This window comes from Triturus cristatus, chromosome 1_2 (assembly GCF_964204655.1).
Source record: "Triturus cristatus chromosome 1_2, aTriCri1.1, whole genome shotgun sequence".
In the NCBI taxonomy this organism is placed as follows: Eukaryota; Metazoa; Chordata; class Amphibia; order Caudata; family Salamandridae; genus Triturus; species Triturus cristatus.
In genome coordinates, this window is record NC_140580.1 from 852,944,147 (window position 1) to 852,964,222 (window position 20,076).

At 43.7% G+C, this 20,076-nt stretch overlaps 1 protein-coding gene across 1 annotated transcript in view; it reads right to left on the reverse strand.

Moving 5' to 3' along the window:
* Positions 1 to 257: 257 nt before the first annotated feature.
* Positions 258 to 20,076, reverse strand: part of ALDH4A1 (aldehyde dehydrogenase 4 family member A1) — a 229,373-nt gene continuing 209,554 nt past the window's right edge. The window contains exon 15 of the mRNA XM_085609038.1: positions 258 to 3,158. Within this exon, the coding sequence (XP_085465164.1) occupies positions 3,046 to 3,158 (113 nt within the window). The 3' untranslated portion in view covers positions 258 to 3,045. The remainder of the gene's footprint in view (positions 3,159 to 20,076) is intronic.

Here is a 20,076-nt window from a genome sequence, read left to right on the forward strand (position 1 = left end):
TTTGGCTGGACTGTTCCTAATGGAGCAAGGTCAAGATTGATTTGCTGGATTCATACTGAGATGGCATAGTTGGCAAAAGAATAATGGGTTGGAATGCTTCCTAAAAAGATTGCCGGTGGTTAGACTTATTGCAAGCATCCTCCCATCACCTTTTGTGTGTTTGAAAGAGATACCATCCTCAGTGCACAAGCTGGAGGGAAGGGGGGCATCCCGCCCTTGCAAGGAAATAAAATATTTAGGACACCATGAAACAACACTAATTGTGTAGTCATTTATTAGCAGGCGATGTAACAATTGCCATTCATCAGAGCAGCAACAAGAAACATTGTAACATGATGAACAGCACACAGTCCTACAGATCCATGACCGCTTGTAACATCTGCAACCAGTAATCCGTCTTGAGAGCAGCCTTTTTTGACCTAACAATAGAGAAGCCGGTTGTGGGCCGAAGTGCTTTTGGATTCTGAAGTGCTTGAAAGCTGCCTTAATTCCTGCTTCTGTAACATTTGGATCAATTTCTCACTGTAACACAAATGTGTAGACTTCAGTCCATGTTCATGCGTATGAACACCACATACTGAGAAAGTAGAATGGAAGTACACAGTGTAACCCATGGGTGGCACTGCTTCTCTTTGAACCAATCATGGGTGATCTCCGAAAAGGTCTGTCCTAACAAGTAATCAGGTGGATTTCCTGCTAAGTTGCTACTTCTCAAAGGCCAGTGGGGGAGAAGCAGTCAGTTGTTTGGAGGAAGTACCATTAATGTATTATGCTTAATTCTGAAAGGCCTGTGAAGGTGAGACCGAATCAAAAGCACGTCAGACTCCACTCTGACTGAATGTCAGTCACCTGCTCCTGCTTCAGTCCCACTGGCCTTTTACAGGAATCAGCGTCTTGTGAAATCCTTACAGGCCTCTCGGGCCCTTTATTGACCAATAATGTTCTTACTAGAAACACATTTTTAAACAGTTACAGTGTATTAAATGAGTAAAAGTTATGGTGGGCCAAAAATACCTTTAAGGCGAATGACAAAATATCTCTGAACAGTAAGTGCAATGCATGTATGAATTTTCTATCTAGATGACTGATAAGTGCTTTCCGGTCAAAAGAGTGCTGGTACAAGTTCACTGAAGTAGAAGAGCAACTTTTTCTAAAAAGAACATGCATTCTTGCACCCCCTATGCCACGCCAAAGCACCACTTCTTTGAAGAGTGACCGGTGTAGTTTCGGTTTTCAAGATCTCCATCAGAAAAGGGAGAAAGGTAAGAGTTTAAAATCTGCAAATTAAATATTTGTTTTAAAAACAATAAATAATGTGTTGCCCTCGTTTTCCTCCTAAGGTATAAGTGCTTATTGGTAACAGAAGGCTGTTCCAGACCTCGGTAAAATACTTGATTCACAGATCATGTCAAGTTGATTTTCTACTATGTATCTGCTGGTTGGCCACTGGGGGGCACTGTAGGCCAAGTAGACAGTACAAGGACATAAGGAAGCAGGGTATAACTGGTATCCTTGTGATCGTTGCGACGCTGGCAGTCAGAATCTGCTATCAAAAGTTAGATCTACAAATAAAAGAACAGCTGTACACAGAAACAGGCGCCACAGGTGATCTGTGAGCAACAATTGAAAAATTATGTGCAATTTACTGAAAAAGGCAAAAAAAAATTGAGGTAAGTAGAGAGTTGTGCTAGGGACGATGAGAGGGGTGTGGCATTCTCAAAACTGCTTGACAATCTTCAGATATTAAAACTGTGCCAACTAAACCGAAATTTCTGTAGTTCTGCATGCCAGAGTGAAAGAAGACCCCTTGGATAGGTTACATCTGAACTTTTGGTGTTGACGAAAAAGTGTACATTTACTAAAATAAGGGGCAAAACATTTGAAGGGCAAAACCATTGCAAAGAGCGTGTTTCTGAAAAGTGCATGCAGATCTCAGAAATAATATTCGTGCTGCGCCCCTGCAAGCTAACAATGGACCTAAGGTTTAGTGCTTGGCCACAGGAGCATTCTCTTTATAAGAGATACCCAAGGATGCTCACTGTAAGACTCAGTACATCATTTCATTCGGATTCTCACAGCCGGCACCCATGCTTCAACTTGAAGAAAACTACTCCTGTGAGAAGATTCCTGACACTTTGGCAAAAAGGTCATTCACTGTCGTTACAGAGGTGTATGAAAATGCATTTTGCAATGCCACGGAAAAATTCAGCTAGTTTCATATAATTTGTGGTGTACTTTTTTAAACCGCTGCAAGAGAAAATGTCCGAAAAATAGGTTTTGCTAGAGAGAGAAAATCTTCAATTAACTTTTTTCTAATAAACTTCTTTTCTGTAAAATAGATGAAACGCACAGTTTCACTTATTTTACAGAAAAGGGCGGAGCATTGTTTTTTTTAAGGGCATTTTAATGCATAATGGGAGAATTTAGAAAAAGGTGTCAGTTCAAGAAAAAAAAGAGGACCATTTTGAATTTCATGCAATTTTTACACCAGTGAGATGCTAATTTTGCACATCACCTTTTCCTGGTAGCAAAAAATAAGCATGGTAGTGCTAACGGCTCCATCGCACGATGGGCGCTAAACGTTGTCTTTGCATTTATGGAGCAGTTTGATTATCAAGTACATGCCAGACACATCTCAGACCCTAGGGCAGAGCTCTCAAACATCATCCTTTCATTATATTAAAGATGAGCAGTATTTGTCAGGCGCTTCACCTGTAACATCACTGCGACTGCAAGATCTAGTTTGTACCTTATAACAAAGACCTTCTAAAAGAAGATGACCACTAACCAGTAACAGATTCTCAGCAGAATGAAAAATTAAACAGTAGCGAAACCCTGTGGGAGGGCATCCCACACCTCGGGCCACCGTGAACATTCACGTGGTCTATTTGTTAAAATGTTTTCTATTTAAAATATTTATATTAATCTTCTGTAGTAAAAATATTGTAAAATTTCCAGCTGTCCTTAGAATACTATAGCTTTGTAACAGGGGGTCTTAAAATCCAGGGAGTGAGCCCCCTTCTTGCAGCCCCTACGTGCCACGGCTCATTCCATGTAGGGGTACTTCCAGCTGCCCAGGGGCACATGGGTTTCTTTGATCACTTGGGGAGAGGTCCAGCGTAGGACATAATGGCGACCTCCTGGTTTATCGTTAGTTCCTGGAGGAAGAACAAGAGAAGCAATTGTTACTGGAAGGAAGTCAGAAGTGAGAGAACAGATGAAACACTAAGTTTCTACCAACTAGGGTCAAGCTTGCAAAATCAAGGCAGTTTTGGCCAACATACAGAAGAATTTATGAATAAAGCGATATAGCAACAATGATATAGTCAATGAGCACAATGTCCTCAATATCAATCGATCTTAGAAGGAATAAACTAATCAGTGATGGCGACACCAATAACTCTGCAGATCTAAAGATGCACAAATAAATTCTGAGACTTTGATATGGTGCTTTCTTGGTACAAACACCCTGCCACCTAGGGTGTGATAGCCAAAACCCAGGAGCCCCTGGTCGGCCTACAAAAATTGAACTAAAGTATCGAAGCACTCAAAGTTCGAGGTTATAGTATACATTCCAATGTAATAATCTTTTACAAACTTGAGGTTGTGTAATACATGATTTAGTCTTTCCACAGACATACACATTCTTTGATCAAAGTGTTGTCTTCAGTACAAACAGGCAGCCGACACGTGCTTCGTCAAAAGACTTTCTCAAGGCTGTAGAAGATAGCGGCAGACAACAGTAATGATGACCGGCTCATGGGCAAAGAACGCTTCAATCGCCACCCGACACAGACACACGGGAGGCCGTGCTAACAGTTGAGACTTATCAAGGTCCTGCGCTGCCGGACTTACCATTCTTGATTACATTTACAACATACTACTTTGGGATCCCTCCGAGGCTTATTAAGGCCTTGTGCTTCCTAACCCTGCCCGTCGCGGCTTCATGCAGGTTACTAATATACAGGTTCTTTTAAGTGAAGCCTTCAATGCCCATGAGCTGGTCATCATTACTATTAATGCCTGTTTATACTGAAGACAACAACTTGAACAAAGAATGTGAATGTCTGTATTATACAACCTCAAGGTAGTGTAGATCAGGGAAATGCCCTGATGATTTAGTCAGGTCCAAAGGCGCAGAGCCTCCTGGAACAGGATCCAGGACTCCACCCCACCCTACTTGTTGCAATACCACATGTAATCCATGAGACCCTCCACCAGCCTACCATTGATGATTGGTAGGAAGGCCTTCAACATCAAGCACATCAGTTGCAACTTCAGAAGGTTGATGTGGAGCCAGGCCTCCGCCGGAGACCAGAGTTCTCTACCTCTGCCAGAAGGCCTTCCCAACCCAGATGCTTTTTTGCCGAATAGGTGGGATTCAAAAGGCATGTCCACTTGGGATATCTGGATGTCCCCAGAGAAGCCTCTGCACCACACTTGTACCAACTGCCCATCCTAAACAATCAATGGTGTTTAGACCTGAATTGATGACAAACTTGCCTGCATCCAGGGCCTGCTGAATGGCTTTGTCATGAGGCCTTCTTGGGCCCACATTAGTTCTCCATTAGTTTTATATTTTCCACTTTTTAGCAGACATCGTTTTAGCAATGTTATTTTGACATGCTTGCTTGCCCGTTCGGAGACAGCTTTTAACAACTAGACATATCACTGCATCAGAGCTGTACCTCTAACACAGTGTGGATTTTATTATATAAACAGTGCACTGACCTTTTACGGGTCAGAGAAGCAAGACTGTCCTGGAACTAATCCTGTGCTTGACATGCAGCTCTGCTGACGCTAATCTTACATCCTTAAGGATTGCCAATTCCACTTCAGGCCGATTACCTGGCCACGTTATCCAGGTATGGGACTCAGGCTAACCGAAGAGATCGGGCAGAGGGTACGCCCACTATGCTCTCAGAGTATGGGTAATGATAGGTATAAACATATAGAAATCATACTACCATGGTTGGACTGTTTTTCTCACCATGTTCATAATGCTGGTTACATTGCTTTGTGTTATCTGCCTAATAACCAAGATGAATTCTTTTGTATGCAAAACTGTGATTGTTTCAATAAATGTATTGAAAACTTTATTTGTATCTTTCTTGTGTTTACCATGGAAATGCAGAAATAAACAACGAAAGGAGTAAGATCTGTTTCCACGATTCTCTTGGGGATCTGACTGTCATGTTAAAGGTTGCCAAAATCACCTGCCACCACAGGAAGGCTAGGGGTTCAGGAGAGGCACTGTGAGCTCGCTAGGAATTGGGCCGACATTCTCTGATGGTGTAGATGGACTCAGTCCCTATATTCTGAAGTTCTGTCGTCCTAAAACACAGTCCTACCTTTTTAGTGGGAACCGTATAACATGGCATCACCAACATTCATAGAACAGGTACTTATATAAAAGTCTCCTGAGTAGTTCTTGTGTGCGCCCAAGGTTCCCCAGTCACTTTTAAACTGAGACATCCGTAGTGTTAGGGATGAATCCTCCTCACCATTATAGGAGGCACCTATTCTGAAGGTTGTTCAAGCTTGAACATTTAAAAGGATAACCCCACTATAGTAACTGCCTCTCTGACTTCCATTCACTACAATGGCAAATGTAATTCATGTTCCTGCAAATTGCAGACCAGCTATTATAGCCCATGTAACATTACATGGGCTACCCAATGGGGGTGTAGATGTTACCTTCATGGTTGAGGATAAGGAAGCCTATAGAACTGAAGTATTTTACTCATGGGTCACTTTTCCGGCAATAGCTGCCTTACCAGGCCGATACAGAGCTTATAAAGGACTTAGAAATACCATTAATGTTTCAGGAACACACAAATTTGTTCCTAGTCACCCTACCACATGTATTAGAAAACATTCAACTGAGTCTCCTCAGCAATGACAGGGCTTTATGGCCAGCATTATCTGGCTACTTAACATAACCCAAATTTGGGACCGCTAAATGAGGATGAATTAAACGCTCTCTAAACTGGTCTAGTTAGAGTATATAGACGTTTAACACAGTTTATATGCATACACTAACAACTGCTCAGCGAGGGCTGTTCAAGTTTCCAGCCAAAGTTAGCTGTGCCTGCAATTTAGGCCTGTAATTATCCATGCTATTATGAGCAAGATTCCCACCAGACGGGAGGAAAGTCCATTCTAGATTGCACAAAAAACAAACCAGCTTGAAGCAGAGTTTTGCCTGTTCTTACTGAGAGCTCTTCTTCAGAACAAGACGTGGGCAGTGACTCTGCTAGACAGCACGGCAGAGGTCACAATAGTTTGCCAGAATCTTTCAAGAGTTTCTGGATGGGAAAGCAACTAATGGCTACATTGAAGTCGCTATCTCAGATCAGAGGGTCAGCCCTCCAGATGGACTGTATAAATTAAACATACAGATTGAGGGTGACACAACGTGGACCATGAGGGTAAAATTCTGGGAAAATGTAACACTTAGTTATGACATTCTCTTAGCGGAGGTCAATTGGCCACCGGAGTTTGTATGAACAGCCCCACAAGGAGATGAGGCAGGGGTGGTTCATGCCTTTGAGCGTTGGGGTGTTGCACCACTCATATTTTGCCCCCACCCCCTTTTATGTACATGAATAAATTAACTTTATTTTAAAAACATTTTGCAGTATTCATTGGCATGTGCCAACAAACCGCTCCTGCTGCAGTCAGCCTTCAGCCACAGGTGTCAGCGGCTGTAAGGTGGGTGGGGTTTCAATGTTGATAGACCTCACAACATTATAGTGAAGCGAGAAGAGGGCAACTAGACTCAAAGTGCGCATGTTTGGTTGGACGGCTGCCTTTTGCTGGCAAGCCCAGCATGCGCACAAGAGACAGCTTGGGGTCTCTGCAACTGCATATACTGAAGCTGAGGGTGACTCATACTCCCAGCCCCCAGGCTCAGTAATGAGCGTTGCGGTTGTCTGCCCCAGCCAATTCAGGCACTGCTGTAACAGCAGGAGCAGCGTCTGGATTGGCTTAGAGACGCGGACGTGGTTGTGGAAGGAGTCTGTCTCTCTACTATTCCTGCCCCACGAAGAGAGACAGACCACACGCATTGATGATCTAAATATAAAAAGAGCTGCTGTGCACTTACTTTCACAAAGGTAAGTAGCTGGATGTACTCTGGCTGAGACAGCAACAATTCACTCATAGGATTTGAAAGGGTCACAGAACGCTAATTGAACCTTAAATTTCTATTAAAATGGATGCAAACGCAGTACGGCAATGTTCGTTTGCGGACCTCCGGCTGAAGGTCATACCCACCAGATGATTATCACTGCAAAATAGAGTAATGCTCTGCTTTGGTGTCCTAATATACAGGTTTAATTTCTATAACTTTCCCTACTTGATAAATGTTTGTGAAAGGAAAATGTTACTTACCCAGCAAGCATCTATTCTTGACATGTAGAACTGTAGATTCACATGCTTTGCATACTCCTGCCATCTGGTTTTGGATCCCGATGTTTGCCAGTTGATCCTGTTCGAAGAAATCTTTCCAGTCACGAGGTAGGTGACTTCTCCTTTCGGTGACAGTGCGCATGGGCATCGACTCCATTGTTAGATTGTTTTCCCGCATAGGGTGAGAATGGAGTTACTATGTGTAGAATAGAGATGTCCATGCGTATGAATGTGAATTAAGAACTATAACAGCCACAGGAGACCGGGGAGGTGGGTGGGCGCATGTGAATCTACAGCTCTACATGCCAAGAACAGATGCTTACTGGGTAAGTAACATTATCCGTTCGAGGCATGTGAGCTGTAGATCACATGCTTTGTATAGACTATATAGCAGTTAACATCCCAAAGCGGTGGCTAACCTGTAGTAGTTGTAGTTGTTTGAAACAGAGTTAAGTACTGCTTGGCCTATATCTGCCTGTTGTCTTGCTAACACATCTTCACAATAGTGTTTGGTGAATGTGTATGGTGTAGACCATGTTGCTGCCTTACAAATATCAGCTATGGAAATATTTCCCAAGAAGGCCATTGTAGCCACTATTTTGAGAGTAGAATGCACCCTAGGGGGCACTAACAAAGTTCTCTTTGCTTTAACATAACATGTTTGCATACATTTTACAATCCATCTTGCAATACCTGACTTAGATATAGGATTGCCCTAGTGAGGTGGAGAAAAAGCAACAAATAGTTGCTTTGTTTTCCTATGTTCTTTGGATCTTTCTATGTAGTAAAGTAAAGCACATCCAACATCAAGTGTGTGTGTGTAGAGCTCGTTCTGCTACAGAATCAGGTTGAGGAAAGAACACAGGTAACTCAACGGATTGATTGATATGAAAATCAGAAACTACTTTAGGGAGAAATTTAGGATTGGTACGACGAACTACTCTATCTTTGTGAAGTTGAAAGAAAGGCTCTCGTATAGTTAATGCCTGAAGTTTACCAACTCGCCGTGGTGAGGTTATCGCTATGAGAAAAGCAACTTTCCACGATTGGAATCATAACTGACATTTGTGCATTGGTTCAAAAGGTGGACGCATTCGCCTGGTAAGGACTATGTTTAAGTTCCAGTCTGGAGCAGGGGGAATTCTTGGTGGGATCACCCTTTTTAATCCTTCCATGAAGGCTTTAATCACTGGTACTCTAAACAGAGATAAGTGCTGTCTATTTTGCAAGTATGCCGCTATGGCTGCCAGATGTAAACAAATGGATGTGTAAGCTAATCCACATTGCTGTAAATGCAACAGATAACAAATGATGTTCTGTGCAGAAGCATCAAGTGGATTGATATTGTTGTTACTACAATAGACAACAAACTGTTTCCATTTTGCTGCACAACATGCTCTAGTAGTAGGCTTTCTAGCCTCCTTGAGAATATTCATACAGTCTGGTGGTAGTTGTAAATAACGAAACTCTATGACTTCAGGATCCAAATCGCTAGGTTGAGTTCTCTGGGATTTGAATGTCTGATTTCTCCATGGCTCTGAGTGAGAAGACAGGGTGTGAGATGTAGCTTTGGATGTGGTACCATGGAGAGTTCTGACAGGGTGGTGTACCAAGGTTGACGAGCCCATGCAGGGGCTATTCAGATCAGTGCGAGGGACGTTTGTCTGAGCTTCCGAACCAGTAATGGAATTAGTGTTAGAGGCGGAAAAGCGTAAGCAAATATCCCTGACCAATTCATCCATAGAGCATTGCCTTTGAATGCTGGGTGTGGGAACCTGGATGCGAAGTTTGGGCATTTTGCATTGTGTACTGTGGCAAACAGATCTATCTGTGGAAAACCCCCTTTTTTAAAGTAGGGAAGAAGAACTTGGGGATGACGTTCCCACTTGTGTACTTGCTGCCTGTGTCTGTTTAGCAGGTCTGCAACATGATTGTCTACTCCTGGAAGGTGTTCTGCTAGGAGATAAGATTTTGTGGTAAATCGCCCAATTCCAAATGCTTTGTGCAAGGTGCGACAGCTGGAGACAGTGAGTCCCTCCCTGTTTCTGTAGGTAGTACATTGCTGTCATGTTGTCCGCGCAAACTAAGACAGTCTTGCCTACAAGTTGGGTGAGAAAAGCTTTGAGTGCCAGGAACACTGCTAGAAGTTCCAGGTAGTTGATGTGGAGACGTTTGTGATTGTCCTACCACACCCTCTGTACTGTTGAAGATGGGCACCCCAACCTCTTAACGATGCGTCTGTCAGTATAGTCTGTGGAATCGGGTCTATGAAAGGTCGCCCTTTTGCTAAGTTTTGAGGGTTCCATCACTGCAGAGAGCGGTGGGTTCTGCTGTCTACCAACACTAAATCGGTTAATAGACCCTGTGATTGATTCCACTGATGCGCTAGACATTGTTGCAGAGGACACATATAAAGCCTTGCATGAGGTACGATTGTAATGCAGGATGCCATCATTCCCAGCAGTTGCAAGAACACTCTGGCTGGTAATGATTGGTTGGGTTGAAATTGTAATAGCGTGGTCTGAATATTGTGAAACCTGGCTATATTGGGAGTGACTAGAGCTTAGAGAGTGTTGAGGGAAGCCTCCAGATAAGATTGCACTTGTGCCGGACACGGGGGAGATTTTTGTGCATTTATTGTAAAACCCAACTGGTGAAGTAGGTGTACTGTTGACTGAGTGTGTAGTATACAGTTCTGGTAAGTGCCCGCTTTGATGAGCTAGTCATCCAAGTAAGGGAAGACATGTATACATTGTCTTCTGAGATGAGAAGCTACTACTGTGAGACATTTGGTGAACACTCTGGGGGCTGTGGTGATGAAAAATGGAAGTACCTTGAACTGGTAATGTTGCCTGCTATCACAAACCTGAGGTATTTGCGATGAGCGGGATGAATTGGAATATGAAAGTAGGTGTCTTTTAGATCTAAAGTAGACATAAAGTCCCCTGCTGCAAGAGAGGAAGTACTTGTTCCATGTGAAAGTGCTCTGACAATATGTATTTGTTTAACTCTCAATGAGCCGTCCTTTATGGGAATCAGAAATTAGAGGGAATAAACCCCTGACCCTTGGTACTCAAGTGAGACTTGTTCTATAGCCCCTTTAAGTAATAAAGATTGCACTTCTTGTTGAATCAAGTGCTGCTGGTCTGGTGATATTTTGTGAAATCGACAAGGAATGTTTGTAGGAATGTTGATAAGCTCCAGGCAATAACCATGTTGGATAATTCCAAGCACCCATTTGTCTGTTGTTATTTATTTCCAAATGGGGAGAAAGTCTTGAAGTCTTCCTCTGACAGGTGTGGAATAGTCAGAGGGAAGTGTTGGGAAGTCGCTGTTTACTTGAGGAAGGGGAAGTGTGAGGTGTGGTGTTTTAACCTCTGCCCCTGGGACGGTTTCCCCTATAACCTCCTCAGAAAAATCCTCTTGTAAAAGATGATTGGGAATTGCCTTTGTGGGAGGAAGTGTTTTGGTCAGTGCCTGTGGACTTGGACCCTCTCCTATAAAAAGAGTGCCGAAAGGAACCTCTATTTGAGGGAGATTGAAGCGCTCCCATCGATTTTGCTACATCGGTGTCCTTTTTCATTTTTTCGAGCGCTAGATCGACTTCAGGGCCAAAAAGATATTTTTTTTATCAAAAGGTATATTTAGGATGGATTGATGAACTTCAGGTTTGAACCCTGATATCCGTAACCATGCATGTCGTCGTAGTAAATTGCTAGTATTTACCTCTCTAGCTGCGGTGTCAGCTGCATCTAGACACATATGATAGAGATATTAGAAATTAGTTTGCTTTCTTGGACTAAATCCTGAGCCTTTGCCTTATGCTCCTCCTGGAGAAACTGAAGTAATTATTCAATTTCATCCCAATGGGCTCTATCATATCTTGATAGTAAGCCCTGCGTATTAGCAAAACGCTATTGGTTAGCTGCTTGCGCAGCTACCCGTTTGCCCGAAGCATCGAAAAGCTTCGATTCTTTATCAGGGGGAGGAGCATCCCCAGATGCTGAGAGTTAGCTCTCTTTCTAGCATTTGATACCACTAAAGACTCAAGTGGTATCTGACCCTTAATAAAAATAGGATCTGTGGGGGAACATTTATATTTTTTATCTACTCTAGGAGTAAGGATTCTGGCACGGACAGGATCTTTAAAAAGATAGTCTGTGTGCCTTAACATACCCTTGAGCATAGACAGTGTCTGACTTGACTCATGGAATCCTAGAGTGTCAAAGAGAAAATCTTCCTTTAAAGACTCTTTATGTAGCTCCACTCCATGGTATTCTGCTGCTCTAGCAATAAGCTCTTGGTATGACAGATTGTCATCAAGTGGAGATGGCCTGGCTGGATAAAGATCTGGGTTTGTATCCTGTGGAGGATCAGTTGTGTGGTCCGTCCAAGGATCTGGTAATTGTGCATCGTCATCGTCAGTTTCACCTGTGTGAAAATGAGATAGAGGAGACTGACTAGGTGTATTATGTAATGGATCAAGTTGTGGTGGAGAAGGAGGAGGAGGAGATGGAAGTGTGTGTAAAGGACTACTGCCTACACTTTTTTTCTTCAGAGGAATGTTGCATGGGCTATCATCATCAGAAAGCTTGTGCTTAGATAGTGGTTTAGCATGGATATGCCTTGTGTCTGGGTGAATATACAGTTCTTTTCTGTTTTGGATCCAGTTTAGGAGGTACAGTGTCTAAGTTTGGATCCGGTTGAGTTGTAGGTAAGTCTTTGCTTTTCGGCACCGAAGCTTTTGGAGCCGAGCCACAATGTCCTTTTGGTGCAGAGTGTTTCGTCTCCGAGGGATTTTTCTTGAGTTTCGGTTTCAAAGGCTTTGGTTCGGAACCTATCTTGGATTTGAAGCTCGAAGATTTCGGCTCGGAAGTGGGCTTTGGCCGACTCGGTCTCGAGCCGGAAGGCTTTTCAGAGAGTTTCGGTGCCGAGCCATGAGGCGGAGCGTTGGAAACTTCTTCTTGGTGCTAACCTTGACCTTGAGTCGGAGGTGGTGCCGAAGTCTTAAATTTCTTAGGGACGGTGGGAGGGGGGAGAAGGTGTCTTAGTTACTCACGTCCCCTTGTCCCTGCAGCACACCATCGTCCTCGAGGTCTATCTGTAAGTCTGATCCGGAGTCAGACACAGCTGAAGCCAGGTCCTTCTCTGCTGCTGATACCTATTCTTGTTCAGAATCTTCGCCGAAGAAGTCCAGTGTGACATCCAACCGCTGCATCTCTGGACATCGAGCCCGACGATCACGGAGAGTTTTCTTTGATCTGAAGGATTGGCACGCGTCGCAGTCTTGCTCTTTGTGCTTGGGGGACAAGCACAAATCACACACCGGATGAGAGTCAATAAGCGGATATTTCGCGTGGCAAAGGGGACAGAATTTAAATGGAGGCCGTTCCATCGATGAGGAGCCGAACGGACGAGGATGGGCCGGAAGGCCGCCCACAGATCTTCCGGTCGAGGTGTCAAAGTTTCTTGAAATTCGAATCGAACCTCAGAAAGAGAAAGCACTTTGGAAAACAATACTGTCGAGGTAGAGAGAAGTACGCACCGAGGGGGAACCAGAGGATCGATTCCGAAGAGGAGTGCAGCAATACCCGTTCGAGCTTGATGGCGTAAAAAACACAATCTTTCAATGGAGTCGAACCCATGAACACTATCACCGAAAGGAGGAGTCACCTCCCTCGTGACTGGAAAGACTTCTTCGAACAAAAACACCTTGCAAACATCCGGACCCAACACTAGATGGCAGGAGTATGCAGAACATGTGATCTACAGCTCACATGCCTCGAACTGTGATTTCCCTCACTTATAAGTGGGTAATTGAAAGTGGAGTTAGTCCGATGTATTCACATTAATTGAGATGCTTGTCAGCAATACTTGTGGTGCTGACCTGTTCCAAAGCGTTTTTTTCTAGGCGCTTATATCAGTTAGACTAGCTAACACAAACACGCACGCAAAACCAAATCTGTAAATTAACAAGCAATTTGCTGCGGGCTGTGGAGAAGGGTCGGCAGAGGATACCCTTGGAATGGTGCTGGACAATTTTGCATGACCAATAACATGAGACGTTTTTATAATTGAACAGCATGCAAACTTGCTTATTTTGGTTTGAACAGTTGGTAGCAAATATTACTGGGAAAAACTTAACTGAGCCAGCGTAATATTGCCCAACACCAGTGCAGTGTATTCAATCTGACCCAAGTGTCAAATGGTAAAAAATAAAAAATAAGGTGATGGAGTGTATGCTTCCTTTTAAACAAATTCTCATGTTCTCATTTATTATTTCATCTTAGAGGAGTGTCAGCAGTGATTTGATTTAATCTAACATACAGGGGTGCTAGAAGTAAAATTTCATTGCCCTTCGCACCCAATATCATTACCCAAAATGTTGGTTCAGATCTTTGGACCAGATCATGGGTCATTATATATATTTTTTAAACATTAGTTACTGAAAGCTTGAAAGTACAACATGTTAGTAAACAAAGATTAATAATGGGCAAGGAGCCACATGATACTTCCAGCAAAATCTAGAAACATGCTTGCTGTTTTGTTTATCCATCAGTTAGTTCACAGCGTCTGCAAACGTTAGATCCTTCTAAATCATCTCCAAGGGAGAATTTACTTTTGGCTGGCATTTTACAAGAATCATAATGCTGGTTGCATTAGCCACGCATCAAGGGTGGCTGGCTGTACTGTGCATCGGGCGCTTCCCTGGGAAGATTGAAGGGTCGTAGGGCCGGTTTTGGAGCAGTGCAGTAGTTTTACAAGCACTGCGGTATTCCTTGTATCCAACAGTTTTCAGACAACAATTAAAGTGCCAAGATAACTCTGGTGATTAATGTATCAGCTGGAGAGAGATAAAAGTTTCATCTAGCGACAGTGTTGCCTCATCTAAGGTAGCACAGAGGGTTAATATGCCTGCTGCAAAGGACATGCACCATGCAGATCACAGAACAGTATTTTATGTGCATAGCTCAGTGGGTTACTGCATTTGTCACAGAGATCCTTTTGTTACTGTGCAGTTCATAAGATACAATCATAGTATAGCACAGTGAGGTATGAACTGCCCTCAAAGAGCTGCATGCAAACAGAATGGTACAGGTAATGCTTTTTTCCCAGTCTTAAATTACCCTAATTTTGCTAAAAATGGTTTGTTTGGATAGAAATAAATTGGTATTTGTAAAGTCAACCCTAACCGCAGTGTTTCGTTCTGAATACTGAGTTTATACTTCCACAAAACAAGCAATCCTAAAAAAAATGCTCACTAGTATGGATGAAGTGAATCCTACACCTTGTAGTCCTCTTTGTCTATGTAACCTAACATACACTGACTAACACACTTATGATTCATTGTCTCTGTATGTATGTGTGATGTAAAGTGCTCCAAACACCCTAATCTGGTAAGAGAGGCGCTATAAAACAAATGAAATACAGGTTAAAGAGGGTCTATGGAGCGATGAGAGGCACTGTTGGAGGGTGATCATGAGGAAATCACTGAAGAGTCCCAATACAGATGGCTGTGTTCTGATGCACCGTAAGGTCATCATATACTATACTTTAAAAATGAATATGATTGAATAGAATGAAAAATGTTTTGTAGAATTCATTGTTTTTGCCATTTTGTCCCCAAAATTTCTTGGGTGGGAGATCCCCGAGCCTCACTGAAGTGGAAAGCCTCACACGCTATGCACCCTATTGGGGGTGCTCTGACATTATTTGCAGGGTATGTAGACAAAGGAGGGACTGATGGGCTTTTATTTAAGGAGGTCCAGCATACATGCCCAGTTAGTTATATAGAAAGGAAAAAGTATGCAGTTCCTCAGACAGAAGGGGGGGTGTAAAGGAAAAGAAGAGACCGTAAGGAAGAGGAATTCCTCTATTCGGAACTAGGGTCCTCACACACCCAGCAAGCTAGGTGTCATGCTTCATCATATGGACCTGCTCCTCGTCGGGCCGGCGCTGCAATGCCCGACGGGCACCCTAAAAGGGGCTCTTTAGCGGAGATCTTCAGTTCCTGGCCGTATGATGCAGTGTGTGTGAGAGGGACCTAGTGGTGTAGATGTGAGTGCAGGTAAGTGAATTAAAACAAGTTAGAGAGTCCAAAAATTTTTTTATTGGGGATGGCTCTCTACCTGAATAAAAAGTGGAAGCAGAATGGCAGCTAGCTGATGTTATGATTCAGCTTGGCTAAGCTCATCTGTGCTGGTCGACATGTTTCTTGCCTAATGGTCCTAGTGATCCGTGGCAATTCCTCAGGACCTATATAAGCTGTCAATAATCTACACAAAGCGGTAAGTACAGCTGTTACCTACTACCTGTCATATGGGAACGGTCTCGCCATATGCCTAGGGGAACCTAATATGGTTTAGTACCATGCTCCTATCCGTGGCCGTGGCGCCACCTGGACACCAAGATTCTGGTGTCTTAAAGGTTGTTGCCGGAAAGGGCTACCAACCTACCCTCGCGCCACTCGACCCGGGAATACTATATTTGCAGGGTCTCTTTGAGTTGCAAGTCTGGTCCTGCTCTGCACGGCGTACTTTGGAGACCAACAGATCTCAAAATGGCAAATTAGAAGCAGTCAGGGGCTCCAGAGACAGGGGGATCCAAAAAAGGACACCTTCCTGTCTGGACAAACAAATAAATCAGACACTAACTCACTGACTCTTTCCTCCACGTTACTCTTAAAAGATCTCCCACTGACGTATTATCAGCTTGTATTTCCTATCTGTAGTATGTTAATGTTGAAGTCAACTTTTTCTGACCCAAGAACTATTCACCATCTTTGTAACAAATGTACTGGAAATAAATGGTTTTACAGGACAAAATGCAGTAGCATGGTTGACTAAATCCTGTAGTATTAAAAAAGGCTCATTATGCAGAGTGTTTTGTGAGTAAAGGCAGTTTATGTGGCATGTTGTATGTCATTTGTACATGTTTGGGTGTCGATGCAAACCAGATCCCAATGCTACTCTTGGTAAGCTTTGGCTGCACACTGCACTCTAGAGATGATGTAACTAAAGCTACCTACATCATTATCATATGAAATATCTTTATTGATGTCATAACTACACTTTCACAATTGCTTTATTATCCTTCTTGCTTTCTCCTATTTGCTTGAAAACGCAGCATTTCAAAACTTTTCCAGGGGGAGTACCCCCCCTCATGACGGTCGGGCTACGCTCGCTCTCCACAGGACACTCTGGCTTTTTATGCCTCAACACATTCAAATGTCACCAGCTGCCCCTGAGAGGAGGTAATTTTACAGTCTTTCTCTGTACTTGTTCCCGAAGAGGTTAAACAAGCATAAACTGCAGAATGGGTTTCTTGCACAAGCCCCAGCATTAGACTGCAACCATGTAGTCTGGGGTAAGGACTCGCTTTATCACACTACACCCGTAAGGTCCAGCCAGCAAGTGTAACCACAGTACCCAATTAAACATGAAGCGAATGTTCCTGTGAGGGAAATTCTCTCACAGCTAGAGTACCATGGAATAGTTGAACCCTGTGTATCTTTTAAGAATAATCCCTTATTTTTGGTAGCTAAACCATAACATTCCTATCTTTCCTATCACATTGTCTTAAACAGTCATACACACACATTTGCAATTCAGAATTTACACAGTACGGCTTTAATAAACAACACTGTCCGTAAAAAATTCAAAACACTGCTGCTAGTCCGCCAGGGCGGGGTTGGCTGGCCATGCCCTGGGGGAGGGCAGTCTGATGAAGGGGAAGGGCGGCCCGCAAAGTGCATAAAAACAGGCACCCAGGTACCTTCGCCCAAGTCCCTAGGGGGAGCCCCAGATCAAAAGGACCCCATTACTCAACATTTTCAGGCCTCCATCTAGTGGAGGCCCCCCTTTTCGTTCCAAAACAAGGTGACACTCCGGTGTTGGAAGACATATTTTCTGTGCACTTGGGATAATGGTGTCCCCCATAGAACTCTGTAGTTTACGCACAATTTTGGCACCAAGTCAGTAGGGAAATTCACCAGGGCATTCAGTCATCTCAGTTCATCACTTGCAGCATAACAGGTCCCAGCTGCATACCTGACTCCCGTCATAAGCAGGACATTATGCCTCCTCCTCTCCCCTAATGCTTCAAAGCATCCAAAGTCTGCTTATCGGTTTATGTTCCCCCAAAACAGCGAGAGTAGCCTATCACCGGGTAAGTAGTCCCTGATCCCCACTGAGGGTGGCAGACCCTAAACATCCTGGATCAAAAGGAAAGAGAAGGCACAGGGAGGGAAAGGGGTTCTGTAGAAGACCATCGCAGGGAAGGGGCGGGGGACCAAAAGACTCACAAATTAAAACTCCGGCAACCCATGACCAAAAACGCACCGATTCCTGAAAAAGGATGCCCAAACTGGGGCCCTCATCCAGTACCTCACCAAACATTCACAAAATTAATGCACAGAACTGCCCCAAAAAAGACAGGCACAAGAATTTTTAAGACCGATTAATGTTGTTTGTTTTTCTAAAAGCTAAACTACAACCCTTATCCAACAGGTCTGTAATTGCACCACCTTTACTGCTGCACACCACCTCTTCAGTAGCAACCTCCAAAGTCCCAAAGAGGACCGACGGTTCAAGCCAACAAAGACCGCAGACTATTTTTTTTACAGACAGTTTTTTACAAAGACTCTTTTTACACTATGCCAAGCAAAGACACCCCCGGATGCCAGAAACCTGCAGACGATCCCTCCAGACACCATCCCAAGACCTGCAATGTATCAAAAGTTATGTATTATTGCATCTTTGTACATCATCTACTTTGCGTGAGTGTGGAAGCCTCCAGCTGTAGCGAGAAATCTGCCTAGTCACATGGAGCCTATCTAGAGATTTCAACAGCGCTTGTGTAGGGACCTCTCCCACCTCACTTACACTGAACCAAACACTAGTATTCCACACACACTACACTGAGCACTCTTACACAACACATGGTATCAGCGAATGACCACCGTGGGCGTCTAGACGTTAGCTAGGTAGTGCTATGTCTGCTCGCTGAAATCTCACACCGTGGGTACAGACAGACTTTATTTATCCCAAGAAATAGCCCCCAAGAAAACAAAAGGTCTCATACGCCTATACCTATGTAGGATTTGTGCCAAGATACAACCCAGTTGAGTAGAACCCGTAGAGTAGCGGTAAACATCACCGAGTACGAAACCAACCATACCATACTGCACTTTCTCACCTAGCCTAGCAATATTCGAAGATGCGCAGCCAGGGTACCAGAGGGGAGGACACTCTTTGGCCCTAAGATTTTGCAGAAGATTTTCTTGGAGGTAGCAAAACCACCGAACCAGTGCATAAATACATCCACTCCAGTCTCAGTTGTAAGGCCATGGTGACTCTTACGTGTCTGGGGAAGTTTTCTTTAATAACAAATGGACCCCAGGCATGGAGTTCCTGTGCAGGGCCATCCACCTCGATGTTACAAGGGAAAAGGAGTCTAGAAGGGAAGGGTTGAATGTCAGCATAGGTACACCATATCAGGAAATCTGGGGCATCGAGAGAGATAGGTACACGTAGCTAGAAGGGAAGGGGCGACCCTTAAGTGTACGGAAACGTACACTGTATTCTTGGTGTTTCAGAGACAAACAAACAATCCCATTTGGCACCAATGAACATTGCGGAGCAATACTGCACATACCAAACATGCAATGGGGCACCTCTGTGCTCATGGAGACCTACTGGCAGTGTAGCGAGTTTGCCTATGCTAAACTCGTCCCCGGATGGCGGGGCATCTGCACCCGCGCAACCATACACACCCGAACCTGGTCATCCTTGGGCTTGATGACCACGATGGAGGGAGGAGTGTGTGCCAAGATCAGTCCATCCTGCTATACTTTTATCCCTGGAAATGATATGGACAACGTGACACTGACTCCTGCTGTCCAAGCACTGCATTGTTTACAAGCTGACATGGAGAAGGAGGGAGGTACCCCTGAGCAGGACTGTTTTTTTAACTTGTTTTCTTGGCTCCGCCGGTGGGCGACCAGGCTGTGCATATCATTGCTCACTATTCTCATTTTTGTGCTGCTTTTTTGTGGTTTCCTACGAGTGGGGGTTTCCTGCTGTAAAAGTGCAGTCCTCGAATTAGGTAGAATACAAGTAACTAGGGAGTTAGTAACAGACACAACAGAAACTCAGCAAACCTCAAACAATGTGACTGTCATGAAGTGCGGGGCAATTGATGTAATTAAGAATTCAACTAGAGGGGGAATGTTAATATAGATAAAATACGATGTCGACATACACCATGATATATGTACGTATAATGATGAACTCGTTCGTATCTCTGCAACCTAGACCTGAAGCAATTGATTGACATATCACAGGTGGGGGCGACATGTAACCCTTAGACAAGCATGCAAACAGAAAAACCCAGATCGATCCCACAGCTAGGCAGCAACATCACAATGGTCTCAGGAGATTGGCCTCAATAAAACACGTTTGACCGGATGGGCACGTGTTCCCAAAATATTTGCTAAATATCACCTATTATATGTTTCCCTATCAAAATGGGACATAGCGTGAATTATGGTGCTTTCCATACCAAAATCTGCTTATCCTGGTACTTACCAAGCCTTTTTTCTTGATACATTTTAGCAGGTTAGACCTGCAATAATTTAATGGAAGAAAACTCTGAAGGTCTGAT